Source organism: Acinonyx jubatus, chromosome D1 (genome assembly GCF_027475565.1).
Source record: "Acinonyx jubatus isolate Ajub_Pintada_27869175 chromosome D1, VMU_Ajub_asm_v1.0, whole genome shotgun sequence".
In the NCBI taxonomy this organism is placed as follows: Eukaryota; Metazoa; Chordata; class Mammalia; order Carnivora; family Felidae; genus Acinonyx; species Acinonyx jubatus.
The window spans coordinates 6,234,784-6,253,840 of NC_069390.1; the positions used below are offsets into that span (position 1 = coordinate 6,234,784).

At 58.4% G+C, this 19,057-nt stretch overlaps 2 protein-coding genes and 1 long non-coding RNA gene across 5 annotated transcripts; all 3 read right to left on the reverse strand.

Annotated features, from left to right (window-relative positions):
* Nucleotides 1-274: 274 nt before the first annotated feature.
* Nucleotides 275-7,608, reverse strand: RAB1B (RAB1B, member RAS oncogene family). Its single transcript, XM_027045857.2, has 6 exons — nucleotides 7,461-7,608; nucleotides 5,728-5,800; nucleotides 5,377-5,472; nucleotides 5,170-5,265; nucleotides 1,825-1,956; nucleotides 275-1,729 (listed from the first exon to the last, which is right to left on the reverse strand). The coding sequence occupies exons 1-6, from the start codon at nucleotides 7,472-7,474 to the stop codon at nucleotides 1,535-1,537; spliced, it is 606 nt and encodes a 201-aa protein (XP_026901658.1). The 5' UTR covers nucleotides 7,475-7,608; the 3' UTR covers nucleotides 275-1,534.
* LOC113595525 (uncharacterized) lies at nucleotides 5,807-7,408 on the reverse strand. Its single transcript, XR_003416055.2, has 3 exons — nucleotides 7,043-7,408; nucleotides 6,692-6,744; nucleotides 5,807-6,592 (listed from the first exon to the last, which is right to left on the reverse strand). It is a non-coding gene; the product is annotated as an uncharacterized LOC113595525 (long non-coding RNA).
* A 674-nt stretch (nucleotides 7,609-8,282) lies between the features above and the next one.
* On the reverse strand, nucleotides 8,283-18,698 carry KLC2 (kinesin light chain 2). 3 transcript variants are annotated; one of them, XM_053202901.1, is made up of 16 exons: nucleotides 18,568-18,698; nucleotides 17,501-17,739; nucleotides 14,554-14,784; nucleotides 14,352-14,421; nucleotides 13,349-13,571; nucleotides 12,553-12,640; nucleotides 12,364-12,465; nucleotides 12,098-12,271; nucleotides 11,910-12,009; nucleotides 11,159-11,208; nucleotides 10,984-11,051; nucleotides 10,442-10,550; nucleotides 10,181-10,339; nucleotides 9,982-10,106; nucleotides 9,657-9,714; nucleotides 8,283-9,284 (listed from the first exon to the last, which is right to left on the reverse strand). In XM_053202901.1, the coding sequence occupies exons 2-16, from the start codon at nucleotides 17,726-17,728 to the stop codon at nucleotides 9,201-9,203; spliced, it is 1,869 nt and encodes a 622-aa protein (XP_053058876.1). In that variant the 5' UTR covers nucleotides 17,729-17,739; nucleotides 18,568-18,698; the 3' UTR covers nucleotides 8,283-9,200. The 3 variants fall into 3 exon arrangements, with proteins under 3 accessions (XP_053058876.1, XP_026901655.2, XP_026901654.2); XM_027045854.2 differs by lacking the exon at nucleotides 18,568-18,698 and adding an exon at nucleotides 18,420-18,561; XM_027045853.2 differs by lacking the exon at nucleotides 18,568-18,698 and adding an exon at nucleotides 18,420-18,561 and having other exon boundaries at nucleotides 17,501-17,776.
* Between the last annotated feature and the right edge of the window lie 359 nt (nucleotides 18,699-19,057).

Here is a 19,057-nt window from a genome sequence, read left to right on the forward strand (position 1 = left end):
CTGTGTGGGTGTTGGCGGCGGCTCACCAGGTACTCGCCGATGTCCGCCTGCCTCCCTTGCAGCCGGAACCGTGCTGGGCCCGTAGGGACACACCACAGAAGCAAAAGCAGGCAGCCCTCCTGGCTTTAGGAAGTGGGTCAAGGGCTTTCAATAGCAACCCCAGGACACACAGCCCAAGCCAGGACCCCTGTACTGCCAGCCAAGCCCAGGGCCCCAGCTCCATTTCCCCACCCCAAGACCGCTCCCGCCACAGACCACACTCAACCACCACAACTTCCTTGCAAAAACCCTCGGCTCACCGGAGGGCCAGTGGAAATTTATTTATTTTTTGTCCTTTCTGTCTTTCCCCAAGTGGCTTTTCCTTGCAAAATGCCTGACATGACACCAGAGGGGAACCTGGGAGTGGGGGGCACCCCAGGGACTTAAATACAAGCTGGAGGGCAGGGCACAGATGGGACAGGCGAGAGACAGCACAAGGGACATGGCTTCTCAGGTAGAGACCAAAGGTTGTTTTTCTGCAGGAAGAAGCTGTGCCAGAGGGCAGGGGGCTAGGATCCCGGTGGGGGGGGGGGGGGCGGGAATGGGGAGGCCCTCAACCCTGGGTTTGCACCCACACTCCCCAGAGGAGAAGCAGCACCAGGGTATGAGGACCTGCCCTCATAGGTTTCCAAGAACAGAAGGGGGAGAATAAGCCAGATGTGCTGCCTCAGGGACAGGGAGGTGCTGGCAGAGTGAGGGTTAAGGCTGGCGCCCGGCCTCTGGCACGGTGGGCCTTCCGCCTCTGCCTGCCTTGGGGACAAAGGGGCACGGTGGGCAGGCAGCACATGGGCCTGGCTCTGGCAGGGCAGGGGGTGGCAGGAGCAGGCTCCCTCTGGGCTCAAGACACAGGCCCAGCATGGCTGCCCGCCCACCTGCTCTAGATGTGCTCAGACCCCACTGCAGCTGGACGGCTCGAGCTGTGAAGTGTGGAAGGGGCGGGGAGGGGAGGCAGGGAGGAAAGGGTGGGCTGCTGGGCCCCTGTGGCCCCCATGCCCTTCCTGAGGTCCAGCCCAGGGCCCTGGATCCTGGGTCCTGGATCCCCTGGTCCCATTCCTGGCCCTGGGTGCTGACTGCTGACAGGGACTGCAGCGGCCAGGGAGGCTCTCAGCTCTTGGGGAAGGGGGGGTGGGGTGGGAAGGCAAAAGGGTAAGGAGAGAAACCCACTGCAGCATACATGGGGGGCAAGGGAGGGGAACAGAGGAGCCCTCATCCCAAAGAAAGGTGTGTGGTGGGGTACCTTTTAAAGTTACCTAGAGGCAGCAGCAGAGCAAGCCCACATCCCCACCCCAGCCAAAGGTCCTGGGTGTCCTCCCTTGGGGGCCTTGACAAAACCGGGGCTCAGGGCAGCAGGCAGATGGGCCAGAGGGAGATGGGGAGCCCAGGACACCCCAAAGCCACAGACTCAAATGCCCCAGGACAGGGAGGCACCTCCTGTCCCCTCCAGGGGCATCATCTGGAGAAGGTGCCCCCTCCTGTCCCACCCCATGTGCCCCTCCTAGCAACAGCCACCACCAGCCGGCTTCACGGGGGTGCTGTCAATCTTGAGGTTGGGCCGCTCACCCCCTGAGGCTGCCCCAGGCCCCATCCGCTTTTTGATCTCAGCAGCCATGGTCATGAATGCCTGCTCGACATTGGTAGCGTTCTTGGCACTCGTCTCCAGGAAGGGGATGCCCAGAGAGTCTGCAAACTCCTGACAAGGGGAGAAGAGAGAAGAGGAGGGGAAGGAGGGGTGAGAGGCAGCAGACACCAACCCATCCTGGGCGGCCTGACCCAGGCCCCGCTCACCTTGGCTGTGGTGTTATCCACCACTTTCTTGGTGGTGAGGTCGCTCTTGTTGCCCACCAGGAGCTTATTGACGTTCTCACTGGCATAGCGGTCAATTTCCTGTAGCCACTGCTTCACATTGGCGTAGGATTCCTAGAGGAGCCAGAATCAGAAGTTATTTTGCTCTCAACTCCCATCCCTACCCAAGGCCAGGAGAACCAGGGCTGTTAAAGGGGGCTTCCCTGGGCTCCTGAGAGAGGCAGGAGCCCTGAGAGCTCAGGGAACCAGACAGAAGAAGCTTTCTCCTCCAGGTTTAGGTGTCCTCTCTGATGCCCTCCGTCTGAGACCCCCAAAGCCAAGCCTGGCACCAGCTATCTGCTAACAGCCCCAGTACATAAAACAGCCCAGGCCTAAGGGCCAGCCAGCTCTGCTTCATGCTGTTGGTCTCTCCCTGAGACACAGAAAAGGCTGAAAACCCGCAGGGAGCAAATAACAAAAGAGAGACCAGAGAGGAGACGGAAATGGAGGGGAACAGGTTAGCAAAGTTCCCATGGTGGCCTTAAAATCCCTGTAAGGTCTGAAGTCTTCCAGCCCAATGGTAGGTGGAGGGTCCTCGCAGAGGAGACCCTGGCCTATTGAGAGAGACACGTACCCGGGAACAAGGCCAGACATGCATTCTGCTTCTGGCACCGACAGCCTCCTCACTCAGACCAGCCTTCCCAACAGCTGGCCACTCCCTTCCCCCTACCCCTGGCTCACAGACAAAGACAGATCTTTCAGGAACATGCATGAGCCAGAGCCACTTTCCCCTCTCAGGAATCAGAACGTGGGGGGCTATCCCACTGGACTCGAACTTACACCTCCTGCGTGTCCTAGGCTGCGGCCCTGTGGACAAGGATGGGACACATACCTAGGTCCTACCCTAAGGCACTCAGGAGACAGTGGGGGACTAGAGCAGGACACACACGATGGCAAGACAGGGTGAGGAGCGCTGTAGGGAAGGAAGGCAGGAGCCGCTGCAGCCCTAGGACTGCTTCTGCCCAGAGAGACTGCAGCTGACCTATGTCCGAAGGTACAAACTGGCCTTGTGTGCAAGCAAGTGGAGGAATGGGAAAGGTGCGAGGGGAGGAGATGACACACACCAGGTCAAGGAATGAGGTAGGGGGGTGAGGGGGCGCAGTGCCTTTGGAGAGCAGGGGGAAGCTGAAGGTTGCTGGCTACAGGCCCTGGGCACAGAAGGAAGGGGAAAGGAGGCAAGCCAGAAGATGGAAGGTCTTAGCTTGGCTGAATCTAGACAACCAGGAGCCCACGAGAGTTTTCTCAGGAAGGGAGCAGCAGAAGCACACCTGTGTTCTGGGAAGACAGTCCAGGTAGGAGTGTAGAGGCCAGTTCAGCCTGGTGAGAAGATGGAGACCAACTGGGAGGTGGCTGGAATATTCTAGGGAAGAAATGTGCGCCCTGAGCCAAGGAGTGAGGCAAGGAAGAGTGCAGGATTCAGAGTCAAGACCATCCTGGGTTAAGTCCCCAGCTCTGCCAAATATTTACTGTGAGACCCTAGATTTGTCACCTGACCCCTCTGAGCTTCAACTTCCTCACTTCTATAAAACAGTATCTTCCGATGGGGCTGTTGTGAACATGAGATAATGAATGCAGGCCTGTCTCATGACAAATGCTTAATTAGCAGGAGCTGCTATTATCCTCATCACTGCTATTATTACAAGGGAATGGACCTGAGAAAGAAGACAGAGAAGAGAACTGGGGGAAGGAAGAGTTTTCTGGTCAGACCAACAGGAACTCTGTTACAAAGATGGGGTTGTGGGAGATAGCACGGGGAGGGACAGTGAGGGCCGTGCTGGATACACGGAGTTCTGAAGATGATCCAGAGCTGAGAGGTTGGCTAGGGGAAGGGAAGGGTTGGCTTGGAAGCCAAGAACGCTGGTTCAAACACTGGCTTTGCCCTTTCTGGCTATGAGACCATGGGCAAGTCACCTAACACCTCCCTAAGCGTATCTCAGCCAGAAAACAGGGACCCCAGCACTCAGTTCACTGGACAAAGTGCCAGCAAGGTAGAACACAGAAGAGAAGACCCACAGTGATAGCCGTTTGCACAGGACTCACAGAACATAAGACAGGAACCAAACCACAAAGTGGCCAGACCCATGCAGGGAGAGTCAAGAAACACAAGATGAGGATGGGGGCAGGAGGTGGTAGTACAGAGCAAACCTGTAAAAATTCACGCAAAAGAGAATCTAATGCAGCAAAAGGTAGGAGAGCTGGAGATAGTAAACTTTCCAAGGAGAGGGAAGAGAATGAAGGTAAAAGCCATGAAAGGTCAATCAGGGCAAGAACTGAAATGAGGTCATGGGACTTGGCAGCTAGAGGTCCTTGGCGACCTCTGTCTGAGTAGAGCACAGTTCACCCACAGCCTGTTGTCCAAAAGACATCATGAGTTCCCAGTGAGCCCAAGGGCCCAGCTGCCCTTCCGAGCGGGAACTCCTCCAGGCCCAGGGCTGATATAAGCATCTCCATGTGCCCAGGACCAGGCCCCCCACTAAGCAACAAGGTTTAGTTGAAAGAACAAAGGCGGCAGAATCAGGTTTTCTGTCTGTCACTTAATGAACTACGTGGCCCCAGGCAAGTCTCCTCACCATTCTGACCTGTTTCCTCATCTGTAAAGTGGGAACCTAATGCAGACCCCTTTAGAGTGTCATGAGGCTGTGGCAGGTTCTCTAAAAACCGTAAGGTATGGTGGGACTGCTTCAGGTTCTAATGCCACCACTGCTGCCAGTAACACATGACTAATGCTGCCACAGCAGACACTGGGCTTCTACCTTGGCTCACAACGCGCCCCGAGTGCAGGGCTCCCCCACCTCCTTGTCTAAAGCCCTCCGATCGCTTCTCCACAGGATCTTCACACAGGAAGCCATGGGCCCAGCAAGGCAGCTGATCAGCTGACCAAACCCCTACAAAACACAGGTGCCCCGACTCTAGAATAAGGTGGCAAGTTTGGCCAAGAGTTGTGAGGCCTGGTTCTGCAACACCCTGCAGCAGGGCCTCAGGAGGATGCACTTCTGCGGCTGCTTCCCTCCTTGTGAAATGAGTCCGAGTACAGTCTCCCTTCCAGGCAGCATCCGGAAGAGAGGATGGGAAGAGTAAAAAGAAACAAGAACCAAAGACCGGGAGCACCTGACTGGTTCAGTCAGAACATGCGACTGTTGATCTCGGGGTTGTGAATTTGACCCCCAAATTGGGTGTGGAGATTACTTAAAAAAATAAGACCTTTGGGGAAAAAAAGAAAAAAAAAAAGGGAACAAAGATCCAAAACTGAGGAGGCAAAGCCGGGAATGTGGCCCCAGGAGTACCTACCTGGTCGGTGACATCGTACACCACAATGATGCCATGAGCCCCCCGGTAGTAGCTGGAAGTGATGGTCCGGAACCGCTCCTGACCAGCTGTGTCCCACTGAAAGAAAGTAGGAGAGAAGGGAAGGACAGGTCAGCTCTGGGCTACATGCCGAGAACCCCGTCCCAAGGCGGCTGCCCTGCACCAGGGACTGAGAAGAGCAACACTCACGATCTGAAGTTTGATGGTTTTGCCATCCAGCTCAATGGTTCGGATCTTGAAGTCCACCCCGATAGTGCTGATGTAGCTCTCTGTGTATGTGTCATCCTGGAAAAGCGGGGACCAGTGAAATGGCCTGGGTGAACAGGGCCAGGGCCCATCTGGAAAACCTCCCTCCAGGTCTCTACCCCCAGCTGAGCTTGTAACTGCCAAGCTCCCACTCTCAGCACCCCAACCTGCCAGCCCTGTGTCTTTCATCCTGGGGGTCTAAGGTCTTGCAACTACTGGGCTCCGGGCTGTCCCCTCTCCCTCCTGCCACCAGCCAGGACCCCAGATGGACGGTATGGGAGGCTTCTTACTCACAGCAAACCGCAGAAGCAGGCATGACTTGCCCACGCCCGAATCACCAATCAGAAGCAGCTTAAACAGGTAGTCACTGGCAAGAAAGGATGGGAAGACGTGAAGGAAGGCAAAGAGCCCACCCGCCCCGCCATCCTGCAGTCACAACTACGACACTCTCCCATGCCGTGAGGCTTGCCTTGGTTTAGACTATTAAGGTGCTCACAAGATCCTCCCACAAGTCCTGGGCAGGGGAGGGCGGACCACCGCCCATATTACAGCTGGCCCAAAGGACTGTCTAAATTCCCACCTTACGGGGAAGGAAACTGAGGCACGGAGAGAAACATGACTTGCCAAGGATCACAGTCATTAGGGGAAAAAGCTGGACATCCTATCCTGACTCCTGACAGGCTCCATGGTCTCGCGGCCAGTAGGGACCATCTAGGGAATCCCCCACACTTCCCTGGGGCCCACGTGGCTTGACAGGGGAGGCCCCAGAAGTGGAAGCTAGGGCCCAGCCTAGAACTTAAGTGAACCTCTATGTAAGGAGCCTGGTAAGAAGAGGTGGTCAACAAGTAGCAACGAGAGCAGTTAAACCGCACTGAGTTCCTAAGCGTGCCTGGCCCTGGGCGGAACACTTCAGACACATCATCTCGTCTAAGCCTCACAACAGCCCTGTGAAGCGGACGGTGTTATTCCCAACTAATGAGGAAACCAGAGGTCAGAAGAGGGAAGTGTGACTTGCCCTCAGTTACACAGCTGTTAACTTTAAGACTGGAAACCAGGTTCAGACTCCAAAGTCTCTGTGAGAGCCTGCTGGTTCCCTTCTGTGTCCCTGATAAGCCAGCTCAGAGCTTCACCCTTCCCCAAGGAAATCTGAGGCCTGGATCTGGAGGAGAAAAAGGAAGTGGCGGAAGAGGAAGAAGGTAACTGACACTTGGGGAAATCTGTCAATGAGAAGTCCGGGACAGAGATGTGGGCCACCTACCCGCAGGGGGAGTGACCAAGAAGTGAGGAGAGTCTGAGGTACAGAGAATCCCACTGGAAGGGAGAAACAAATGCCACATTCACCTAAACTTCACCGGCAGCGTGACGGGGAAGGGAAGGGGTGTGACGATGGCGCTGGGGGCCTGCGCAAAGGTGAGGAGAGGGCGGGAAGGGACTGGCCTCCAGGAGCGGCAGGACGGCTAGACCCAGGCAAGGGGCAAAGCGGCGGTCCCGGAGGGGAGGACCCACGGGAGAGCGACCCAGCGCGGTGCCTCGAGGCTTCCCGCGCCTGACCAGCCCCTGAAACAGGATTCCGGGAGAACGGGAAGAACAGAAAGGCTGACTGTCTGACCTAAAGGGCGCCCGAGTCTGGACCCGCTCCAAAACGCCGGGACAGTCGTCAGCACCCAGACCGCCACTCTCTCAAGCAGCAGGTGGGGAAACTGAGGCCGGGAGAGACCGAGGCTGCAGGGTCACCTGACCGATAAGGCCTGGTAGGGGCCGGTGCTTGGGACTCCAAGTAGTGCCCCTCGGGGTCGCAGCGTCTGGGCGCCGGGTGCAAGAACTCGGGGTGCCGAGCCGGGGTCCGGGGTCCGGGGGCCCCCGGGGGGAGGGGCAGGACCCGGATGTGGGGGGGGGGGTCAGCGGAAGAGGGACCCGGATGTGGGGGCGCCGCGCAGTCCTGACCCAGGCCGGACAACCCCGGTAAGCGTACAGCCCCGTACTCGGGATCGAGGCTGCGCCGGACGGCGCGGGCGGGGCTCACTCACTATTCGGGGTTCATGGCGGCGGCGGTGGCCCGCTCGGTCGCTCCCAGTCAGCTCTGCTCCGCCTCCCGTTCCAAGATGGTGGCCGCTCCGCCCCACAGGCCCCGCCCGCCACGCGCAGGCGCAAACATTCCCGACTTGGGTCTTGCTGCGTTGCTTCTCGGAACTTGTAGTCTCCTTGCTTTTCCCAACTCACCCCCGCTGCGCAGGCGTAAACCCGAGGTTGTGTCTCCTAGCTCACGCCCCATCATCGCCGCGCGATGCCTTCTGGGGCTTGTAGTTCGTTCCCCGTAGCCGTACCTGGGCTTGATGAAAGCGCCCAGGAGCCTGACTGTGTCCCCACCAGGAAAGCTCAATTTAGGGCTGGGGTTGACACGTTTCGTGTCTGCCTGGCAGAGGTGGTCATCCCTACCCTCTCAGCTCCCGGAGCTGTTAGCATTAGAAGTTCATTTATTTGGGGTTCTTGGTGTGCTGGTACTGTTAATTCAGATGCAGCCCCGGGAAGGTGTCGTCACCCACATTTTATAGATGGAAAAGTCGACTCTCGGTAATTTGCTCAAGGTGAAACAGCCTTGTAAGGGGAAGAGTTCAAAGACCGCTGTCTCTAGAACCTCAGAGATGAAGGTTGTTAGAAAAAACCCTGAACTTGCGAGGCCCCCTAACAAATCCGGGATAGGAGCAAAATATCTGGGCTTCGGCTGCACGGGACCGGACGTGAGACACACACAAACGCTCGCTCGCTCGCTCGCTCGCAGCCTCTCCCGCCCTCACCCCCAATCTAGAGACGCTAGGAGACCTCGGCCTCCGCTCCAAAACAAGCCCGGCTCAGATTCAAACGGTCTTTATTTCTACAGCAACATTTGAAAATAGAAAGCGACCGCCTCACCCCCAACAGGGACAGCCCCTCCTGCCACAGGGGGTCATCACTGCCCCTCGCGAGAAGCTGCAGGCGTGGGATGAGGCGTGGCAGGATGGCTCGACGGGCGGTGCCCGGGGCGGGGTCAGGCCGTGCCTGGGCGGGGCCGGGCGGGAGGGGCAGTGCATAGGCCGGGATGCTGGGCAGGGCCCGGCGGTGAGAGGACGGGCAAGGGGAGGGCTCTCCGTCCTGGGGCATGGGGCGATGGTGGGGCTCAACGCGCCCCTCAGAGGCGAGGAGGAGCGCGTGAAGGCCCAGGGAACCCTTTGGGGAGGCGCTGCCCCCCAAGATGTAGAGCTTGGAAGATACCACCGCGCGGAATGGGGGTGATTAAGGCCTGGGCGGTACCACTAGAGGAGGACAGGGTGAGGGCAGAACCGGGGAGTACCGTGGACTGAGGGGAGGGGCGCGGCCAATAACTTATTTCTCTATATACAGAAGCAACGGCCGGGGGCGGGGGACAGGGGGGAGGGCAGGAGTGCTGAAGGGACGGCAGGTGCTCAGTGTTCTTGTCTCCGGGGCCTGGGGAGGGCGGGCCGCTGTGTCTCTACCTTGGAGACCCTGGCCACCCCCTCACGCTGGCCCTGAACCTAAAGAAGAGGGGGCCCTGCTGGATGGAATAAATAAGGGGTAGAGCTGGAGCAGGCAGGCCCTGCCTCCAAAGGGCTTAGGGCTGAGATGACAAGGGAGGAGGTTACCCTGAGATTGAACAGAAAAGACAGGGGTCCTTGGGAAAGACACGTGGGGCAAGCAGCAGGCCCATGCGAAGGGCTGGGGATGGGGACAGTGCCGGGTGGAGGCTCTGGCAACTGGCTGCCCCTTCAGGATTAGCCCACGAGGGAGCTTCGTCGGGAGAGGTCCATGGAGCTGGAGCTGAGGGTGCGGCTGTCAGAGAAACCTGTGCCTCCAGGCTGTGGGCAGAAGGGGCAGGGGGCTCAGCTTCCTGCTGCTGCCAGTCTGTACTTCCCTGGCAGAAGGGGCCTGATCAGCCATAGGCCCTGAGCTGGGCCCCCGACCATGTCGTGGTGCTCTGACACTCCTGCCCACCTCAGCGGTTACCGTGTTGGCCCTGGCCACGTGCACATCTATCCCAGGCAGGAGCTGGGTTTCCCTCATTTGTCTTCCCTGTGTCCAGCCCAAAGCTGGGCCTGGCACAGAGCTGGAAATGTTGCTAGGTAAGTAGACGTGATTGGCAAGCTTGGCCAGTGCACAGGACATGCAGCCTTTGGGCCCTGGGGCCTGGGCTTCAGCTACCCAGTGCCCAAACACCCACCCAGCCATACCTGGACAGGCTCTTCCACACTCTTGTTGAGGAAGTTGAGAGAACTAGCCCGCTTCATCCTGAGGGGAAAGGAATGCCTGGATTTGCCCAGAGTGAATGGGGTGGGCTGGGGGAGGGGGAGACGTGGGAAGGGGTCAGGTTGGGGCTGGAAAGGGAGGCTCACGGGAAGGGAGCAGATCTGGTGGGTGGCGGAGCTTGAGAGAGACAAGGGAGTTCATGTGGATCAGAAGCTCCTCTGGGGCTGGTGGGTTATTGGGTGGGTTCCTGAGAGGCTCACTCTCGGTGGGCAGCGGGGGGAGTGGGGGCGATCAGGGGCAGAGGCTCACCTGGGATTAGGAGGCTCCTGCGGGCCACCACCCTGCAGCTTCTTCACCAGCATCTCACTGCTCCGCCTCAGGGCATCTCGGAGCTTCCCAAAGGAGCCACTGCGCCGCAAGGAGCCACTGCCATCCTGTGGGGCAGACGTTTGTCTCTATGCCACACTGACTACACAGCCTCCTGGCCCACCCAAGACCCTAGACTCACCCCGCTCCATTCGGCTGCAGGCCCTGCCTCCTCGAGTTCAGACTCAGGCCAAGCCCCAGCGCCCCCGGTCACGTCCCGGCTGCCACGGCGGTCTCCCCGTCCACCGCTGCTATCTTTCAGCAGTTCCACCACCCTGGTCTGGCTTGCAGGGTCCAGGCCCTGAGGGAGAAGCAGGGCACATCGGATGGAGCCGTGGATCCTGACTGGAACACACAGGGCCACACAGGTCCCTGCCCACACCCCTCGGGCCTGTTGCCTCACCTGCTTGCGGCTTCGGCTGGCGCAGTCCTCCAGTGTGTGTGCAGCTTCTAGCTTGCCCTGGCGCCGGTACAGGGCCCCCAAGCTGCGCAGGGTAGTGTTGACTGTGGGGCTGTGGATGGGAGAGCGGGATAGTCTCAAACTCCATGTTCCCCAGGAACCAGGCCCATCCAGCCCACATTGGGCCCTGACGAGCCATCCAGCCAACCAGGATCTCTCCCCTCCTGTGTCAAGCCCTGTGCTTGTGCTAGACTCTCGTGGCTCGGAATCACCCCAACCCCAGCCCTACGTGGGATGCTGCCACCAGGACTAAAAGCTGGGAGACCCAAGAGCAAGATAATCGGCCATCCCAACACAGAAAGCCTTTTTGGGACAGGTGGCCTGTGACCCAGGTCGTGAAAGCCTCTTGAAAGCCAAGGTGACAAAGAAGAGGTGTGTGTTCTGGGGGTGAGCGGGATGGAGTCCAGAGCCTGGACTTGGCCCCCGCTCAGGATGCTGTTTCCCTGCCAGCTGCTCTATTGCCAGCCCTGCCCCACTGTCCTCACCTGTCTACTTTACAGGCCTTGTACCAGCTGCCATATTCCCCATAGGGGGTGCTGTCCCGGCGCTTGTCCTAGGGGGAAGGAATGGTCAGCAGAGGTGGCAGAAGTCCCTCCCCTCTAGACATCCCTAGCCTCACCCTCCCTCCCCAGGCCACCCCAGCCCTGCCCATAGAGCTACCTTGCTCTCTTCCCGTTCTTCTGCGTGCATCCAGATGGGCTTGTTGTCCCCTGGGGGGAGAAAGGGGGCTGTCACCAGCCTCCCATATAGGCTTCTCCTGGTTGAAACATAGGACTGGGGTCTGGGGAGGAGGTCAGGGGTACCCAGGAAGGATCAGGGTTGGGCTTTGTTGAATGAATGAATGTATGAATGTATGAATGAATGAATGAATGAATGAATGAATGAATGGGTGAACAAAGAAACAGACTCAGAACATTACTGACCCTCTTCTGGAGCAAAGAGATGACAGGGCACAGGCCTATGCTTGTGGGGCTTGCGATTGAGGGTTGGGGGCAGCGGATCCTTAAACACCTCAAGCCCACAGCCCGAGACATGTGCTAGGCCTAAATGATAGGCCAGGCTGAGGGATCACACGGCAGGAAATGACCAACCATGGGGGGCCAGAAGGTGGCTTCCCCGGAGGGGAGACATTTGGAGCGGGGCCTCATGAGGGGCAGGAATTGCCCAGCAGGGGAGGGGAAAAGACTTTGGGCCCAGGGCACGGCGTATGCAAAGGCTGCGTGTAGTACCAGCACGACCCAGGAGGCCGTGTGCGTTGGGTGTGTGTGTTCACACGTGCACACAAATGGTTGGGAACCAGCCAGACCCCACGAGGGCCTGTCCAGCTGAGGTATTTACCCTGGATGCTGATGGCTGAGGGGGCCTGTGCTGCGTGAGTGGGGGGTGGGGCACAGGGTGGTCACAGACTCACCATTGACAGAGCCGAACTCCTTCTCATGAGCCCGGGTGAGGATCTCCTTGTACAGGGTCTCTGCGTCCTGGTATTTGCCCTGTTTCAGGTAGCAGGAGGCCTGGAGGGAAGCGGCCAGAGGGTGAGCAGAATGCAGGGAGTCGAGCCTTTTCCTTCCTTCCTCCCACCCCATTCGTGGCCCAGGGTACCAGGTTATTCTTGGTTTTGGCCACGTTGGGGTCATCAGGCCCGAGGCGTGTGGCATAGATCTCCAGCGCCCGCCGGTAGTAGTATTCCACCTCTTCAGCTTTGCCCTGGTTCTGGCACAGCAGGGCCAGGTTGCTCAGCTGCTTGGCCACATCTGGATGAAACTTGCCTAGGACCTGCGATGGGAGTGGGAGCCAATGGCTGGGCTCAAGGCTGGCCTGGGCCCCCACGTGCCAGCCTTGAGCTGCCCAGCCCTGCCTGCTCTCACCTTCTCCCGGATTTCTAATGCCCGTTTGCACAGTGGCTCGGCCTCTTTGTACTTGCCCCGCTTGCCATACAGAACTGCTAGGTTGTTTAACGTTGCAGCCACCTGGTGGGTGGGAGAGTGGAGGTCAAAGACCCAGGGCGCTGCCTGGGGCAGGGGCAGGGGCGGCTCCACCCCCCCGCCCTCACTCACAGCAGGGTGGTCCTTGCCCAGTGTCTTTTCACGGATGGCCAGGGCATCGTTGAGCAGGTGGGCAGCCTCTTTGTACTTGTTCTGGTCCCTGGGTGCAGGTAGAAGCATGGTAAGTAAGGGTTGTCCTCCAGCCCAAGGCCCTCCCCCTAGTGGTCTCAGATCTCCATGGTCACTCCTCTCGTATTTACTGGTGAGTGGGCATGATTATGACCCAGAGCTTTGGGAGACCCGTTCAGCCAGCAGATTGGGGCGGGAGACTTTGGACAGTTCACTCACAATTCACCAGGGCATAGAGTGCCAGGGTGTGAGCCAGATTCCCCTAGATCTGCCACCCCACCCCCACCCCACTGCCTTGTGCCCAGGGCACCTTGTTGTCTATTCCTCAGGGCCTTTGCTCATACTCCTCTTTCTGCCAGGGGAAACGTTTCCAACACTCTCATGTTCTGGGCAACTCATCTTTCACCAAAGATCCTACTTAAGCCTTAATGCCTGGAGAAGCAGTGCTGACTCCCTGGTATCCTTAGGGTCTTCATGTGCTGCCCTGGTCCCTACTTACGCCCAAGTCTTTCTCCTCCAATGGACTAAGCCTTATTCACATCTGTAGCCCAGGTTCACAGGGGCCTAGGCATCCTGTGGACTCCGCACCCTCTGGACACATGCTCCTTCTCTCTGCCCAACTGCCCAGTGGAGCTGAGTCCTGACCGTCACCAGGGCCTAAGGGTTTGTGACCAGGGCTGGAGCTTTCAGAAAGTGTGCAGGCACTCCCATGGACGACTGTGGCCAGAGGAGCCCTCACCGATAGACCAAAGCCAGGATGTTCAGCATGGTGGCAACATCAGGGTGGTCGTGGCCCGATGTCTTCTCCAGGTCCTCGAGCGCCTGCTTGCAGAGTGGCACGGCTACCTCGTAGCGGCCCTGTGAGGCGTACTGAATCACCAGGTTGTGCAGGGTGCGGAGCCGTGCTGGGATTTCATAGCCCCCGTGCTGGGCAGCCACATCCCCTCCTCCAGGGCTGGGGGCTGCAAGGCCAAGGGCAGATAAGATGTACCAACTGGGTTGAGCTGGCACACACCAGCCATGTCTTTGGCCTACCTGACATGTGGCCCTGGGCTAGTCACTTACTATTCTGCCTTAGTTTCCCCATCTGTAGAGTGGGTAGAATCCGGGCTGCAATGCCTCAAGCTATGTGTTCTAGAGCAAGCCACCTAACCTCCAAGCCTCGGCCTCCCATCTGCAGAAGGGACACTTGACGCTGTAAGCGCTGGCCCAGGGCTCAGTACTGTGCACACATCCTCCGTTAACCCTCAGAGGCTTAGAGAGGGAAAGAAGCCTGTGGTCCCAGAACAACTGGCGGCAGAGCAGGACTTAAACCTAGGCTAGGCAGCTCCAAAGCTCTGAACTGTGATAACTGCTCCTCAAGGCTTAGGGGGAGAAAAGCACTTTTAAACTCTAACATGCTGGGGGGCTCAGTGTGTTGAGGGTCCGACTCTTGATTTCAGCTCAGGTTGTGACCTTATGCTTCGTGAGTTTGAGCTGACAGCTCAGAGCCTGGACTCTGCTTCGGATTCTGCGTCTCCCCTTCTCTCTGCCCCTCCCCCGCTCATGTTCTGTTTCTCTCAAAAAAAAAAAAAAAAAAAAAAGAAAAACTCTAACATGCTGGGATGTGATGATCAGAAATGAGGCGGGAAAGAACACAGTTGCCTTTTGGTCCCTGTTTCTGGTGACCTCTGGGTCCCAAGGACAAGGAGTTTACACAGCCCTCCCTCCCCCTGCCCCCAGAACCAGCTGTCCCTCTGCACCTGGGCTCTGCTCCTCCTCGTTGGGGAACAGGTCATCCAGAGAGTCTTTGGGGACGTCCCCCTTCTCCTCCTGGGGAGGAGGACAGAACGCGTGTCAGGGAAGGCGGGGCGCGGTAGCCCAAGTGTCAGTGGCTGGGTCAGAGCCAGCCACGCTGCCCCTCCCCCTCCCAGGCCCCCCTGCCCGATGGCCGTAGGGGCTCACACTGGGGGATGTGTCCTCATCCAGCTTGCGGATCTGGCTCATGAACAGCAAATGCTGCTTCTCCTCCTCCAGCTGGGCCACAGCCTGCTCGCTGCGCTGCAGCTTCTGCTGTGTTCCCGCCAGCTCCTCGCGCAGCCACTGGTTCTCCTGCACCAGGCGCCGCACCTGAGCCCGCAGCTTCTGTTTTTCCGACTCCACGGCCCCCAGGTGGCTCGACAGCGCCAGGATCACCTGTGCCGGCCAGCCAGGATGAGGGTTAGAGCCTTGTGCACCCCCAGCCTGGGCCTCCCGGGGTACTGGGGCCTGGCCCTGCCTATGAGGAGCTACAGGGCTGATCATCAAGGGAGTGTTCCTGCAAGGCCCCAAACGGACCCTCGTCCAAGACCTAAACCCAGGAGATTTGGAGACCCCCAGTTCCTTCCTTCTGGGGTGGGGAGCCCTGGGCTCCCAGGCCGGCTCTGCTGGACTCTGAGACAGTCCATCTCAGGCCATTTCCTGGGCCTCCAGCTAGTCCTCTGCATTAAAAATCCAGTTCCCGAGGTGCCTGGGTGGCTCAGTTAAGTGTCCAACTTCGGTTTAGGTCATGAGCTTGAGGCTCGGGGGTTCGAACCCCACGTTGGGCTCTGTACTGATGGTGTGGAGCCTGCTTGGGATCCTTGCTCTCTCCTCTCTCTCTCTGCCCCTCCCCCACTCGTGCTTTCTCTCTGTTAAAAATAAGTAAATAAACTTAAAAAAAAACAAAACAAAAAACCAGTTCCCATCTCACTGGGTTTATCATGAAGACGGCTTGTTGGGGTGTTGCGTTTTCTCTGAATTAGCCTTTCTCTTCCTTTGTCTCTCCTGGGGCTTGGACTCAAGCCCTGTGGCCACAGCCGCTATAGCACTGCCCCCTGCTCCAGGGCTAGCACTTTCCTAAGAACTCTGATAAATGGCCGAAGGGCCACTGAAAGGCCCCATCCTGACTTCTGCCAAGGTAAGCCCTTGCCCTTTTGCAGTTCCCAGAGAGGAGAGGTGTCCATGTCCCAAGCCTTCAGATGGTCTGGGAACCACAGGGGAAGGGGACCCAGAGGCCTCAGCTTCTGTCCTTACCCCTCTCTCCAACCTCTAGGACTCTTTTCCTGAGCTTTAGGCTCTTCCTGCCTGGGAGCCTTGCATAGGATCTACTCTTTCTCCATCCTTCACAGCCAGGGTCGTTTCTGCAGCCCCAGGAAAGGAAGGCACTTTCCTCTCCCTCCGTGCCACCCTCTTACCCATCTGTGTGGGTGCCTGTGCACACCAGGAGGGGGACCCCTGTGTGTTTATGTCTGTACCTGGCAGCCACCTGGCCAAGGAGGGAATGAGCAGCAGGCTGTCCTGCCACAGGACCAAGCTGTCTGGCACCCTGCACTTTCTATTCATTAGCAAAATGCATAAGTGACAGGTGTGCTCACAACCACTAGCTTTTTGAAAAATTCCCTTCACAGCCTGGAAGTATATATACAGCAGATTGCATGATCCTTAAAGACAAGGAAACCGAGATGTTACCACCTGCCCAGGATGCATAGAGCCAGGCGGTGTCTCAGCCAAGATTTGAGGGGCCAAGACTCTTTCCCCCAGAGAAAGCGTGTACTCCTTGTGTACCCCAGTGCCTCGTGAATATCTCTATCTGCACCTCGTCCTGGCAGCTCCAACTTAAGAGGACCAAAACCGAACCCCTGATCACCTAGGCTCTCTCATCACCTTCACTTGCTCAAACCACAAATCTGGGTTATTCTGCCCTCCTTCCTCTCCCTTACTTCATCCCCAGGTCCTGCTGGACCCACCTCCAGAACATCTAGAACTGGTCCTCTCGCTTCCCTCGTGGCCACCCCTTAGTCCAAGCTACTGTTTCTCATTTGAATTCCAGCAGTGCCTTCCTAACTACCTGCTACCTGCCTCCACCCTTGACTCACCAAAGTTCATTCTCCACACCTCAGCCAAAGGGAAGTTTTACTCATTTTTTTATTTTTTAAAGATTTTTTAAAAAGTAACCTCTATACCCAACGTGGGACTTGAACCCACAAACCTGAGATCAAGTCGCATGCTCTAATGACCGAGCCAGCCAGGTGCCCCGAAGGGACCTTTCAAAATCTAAGTCAGACTGTGTCTCTGACTCCTAAAGCCCTCCAAAGGCTTCCTGCTTTCCTGAGAATACAACCCAAACTAATAAGGTGCAGCATGATCTGGTCCCTGCCTGCCTTCTCCACAGGCCTCTTCTCTCCCTCTCCTTCCCCATGAAGATCTAGTTAGACAGGTCTTCTCTCAATTCTCCCACTACAAGAGCTTTCCTACCTCAGGACCTTTGCACACGCAACCTCTCGCCTTCCTCCCTTTTCTGGAGGCTGGTTCATTCCTTCCTCCAGGTCGTGGTTTAAATGTCACTTCCTCAGAAGTCTTGCCTGACCAACAAATTACACCTCTTCTTATAAGCTATCCAAAACCTTGTTCTTTTCTTTGAAGAACTTATCACAATATGTAACAAATGTATATGTGTTTCTGACTCTCTCCCCAGTGGACCCGTCTGTCTTGTTGGGGCTGTCTGTCTGGCACATGACAGATTGCCTGGCACATAGTAGGCACTTGGTAACTTACCTGTGAAGGAACAAATAAGAGAATGAATGGGGGCGGGGGCAGTTCTTAAGGATTTCCTTTTTGTTTTCTTATGTCATTCAGTCTCTGCTACCCATCAGAGAAGCCACGAACAGGGTTCTGTGTCGGGGCTAAAGGATGATCAGACTCTCCTGAGGCAAGGCACAGCTGGGGTCTCCAAAGCCCATTTGTTTGTTCAACAGATATTACCGGAATCTTACCATGGGGCTCCAGAGGCCACATGGTTCCCTGCTCAGATTCTGTTCCTACACTGCCAGGTTTCCTCTGTCAGGCTCCATCCCCCCCTTGACCTCCCACCTCGCATCCCAGACCAGCCTACCTGGGCCTCCCCCAGACCCAGCTCGATGGCTTCTAGGGAGCGACGCAGGAGAACACAGCGCTCCTGTGAGCCGGGCTCTGCCTCGCCAGCTTCATGTGCTACCAAGGGAGCGAGAAGGGCACGATGCTCCCCGCGCAGGGTCTCCAGGCCTTGGATGACGGCCTTGGTGCCCAGCACGATCTCATCCTGGCTCAGCTTCTCCTCCCGCGGAAGCACCATCGTAGCCATGGCTGTGCCGCCTGTGAAGGCGAGGAGGCGGGCAGGCGGGTGCCGGGCCTGGGGCCACACCGCCGTCCACCCCGGATTAGGTAAACACCTTCAGTCCCCGGACGCCTGGGTCCCCAGGGTGCCCGGGTCCCCCAGCCGACAGCCCGCACCGTGCCCGCGCTCGGCCTACAGGGGGCGCGCCCAGGTCGTCTCGGCCCGGGAGACGCAATGCGGTGAGGCCGGACCCGGATTCGGTCCAGACCACGGGCTCAGGCCGGTTTAGGCGGCGCAGACTCGGGACTGCCCCGGCGACTCCCTTAGCCAGGACAGGGAGCAACGGAGGACGGTCCTACGGGGATCGTGCAGGCTCACTCCCGTATGGGAGACCCCCGTCCCAACCGCCCGGGCGGCCCCTTCCCCAACAGGCAGGCCGATCATGGGGGGGGGACCCTCCCCCTAAAGGAGCTGGAGATCTCGGCTGCTACGTCGTCTCCCCACCCGGGGCCGCGCCCACAATGACCCTTCCCCATAGGTCGGCGCAACGCCCCGAGGACCCCTCCTCCTGGAAAGGTCGAACTCCCGCCCCCGGCCACGCAGGACCGCGCCCCCTCCCAGTAGACCGGCCCTGTTCTCCCACAGGCCGCACCCACGACGCCCCCACCCCTAGGCCAACCCAGAGGCCCCTCTCCCGGCCGGATCGGCCCGCGCAGACCTGCGCCTCCCGCTCCCGCTAGGCTCCGGCTCAGGTTCCGGCTCCCGCCCCGCTTCACCCGGACCGGCAGCCGTGAGCCGGTCCCGCCGCCTCCATCCCGCCGGCCTTCCCAGCAGTCCCTGCGCCGCCTTAAAGGTGAAGCCTCTACCTCGGCGGCGTCGGAGGGGGCGAAACACGCTCTTCTCTTCCCGCAGGCTGCCTTAAAGGAGCGTGCAAGCCGGGCCCGCTCCAGGCTAGGAGGGGGACTGGGGCGGGGCCATCCTGTGTGGAGGGCGGGGCGTGGGCTCCCCCGAGGCACCTGGTTCCAGCTGCCACCACCCACAACCCCGCGGCCTTGGATTCATCGACTGTAAACCTGGCCGAGGCCGCAGGGATGTGGGGAGGCTCGGGAGATCGTGAGCCTGTAGAGCCTGAATGCACGCAGTGCCACAGCCAGAAAGGACGTCGGGAGAAACCGAGGCGCCGGGAGGCTCAGCCTCCTCTGAGTCCAGAGACCCAGAGACTTTTGACATGTATTGACATTTATTGACGGCTATTGAGGTAGTTGCCACTTTCTGAGCGCTTACTGTGTGTCATTTGATACTTTAAATGCGTTTACTCATTTACTGCTCACAAAGACCCAATGAAGCGAGCACTGC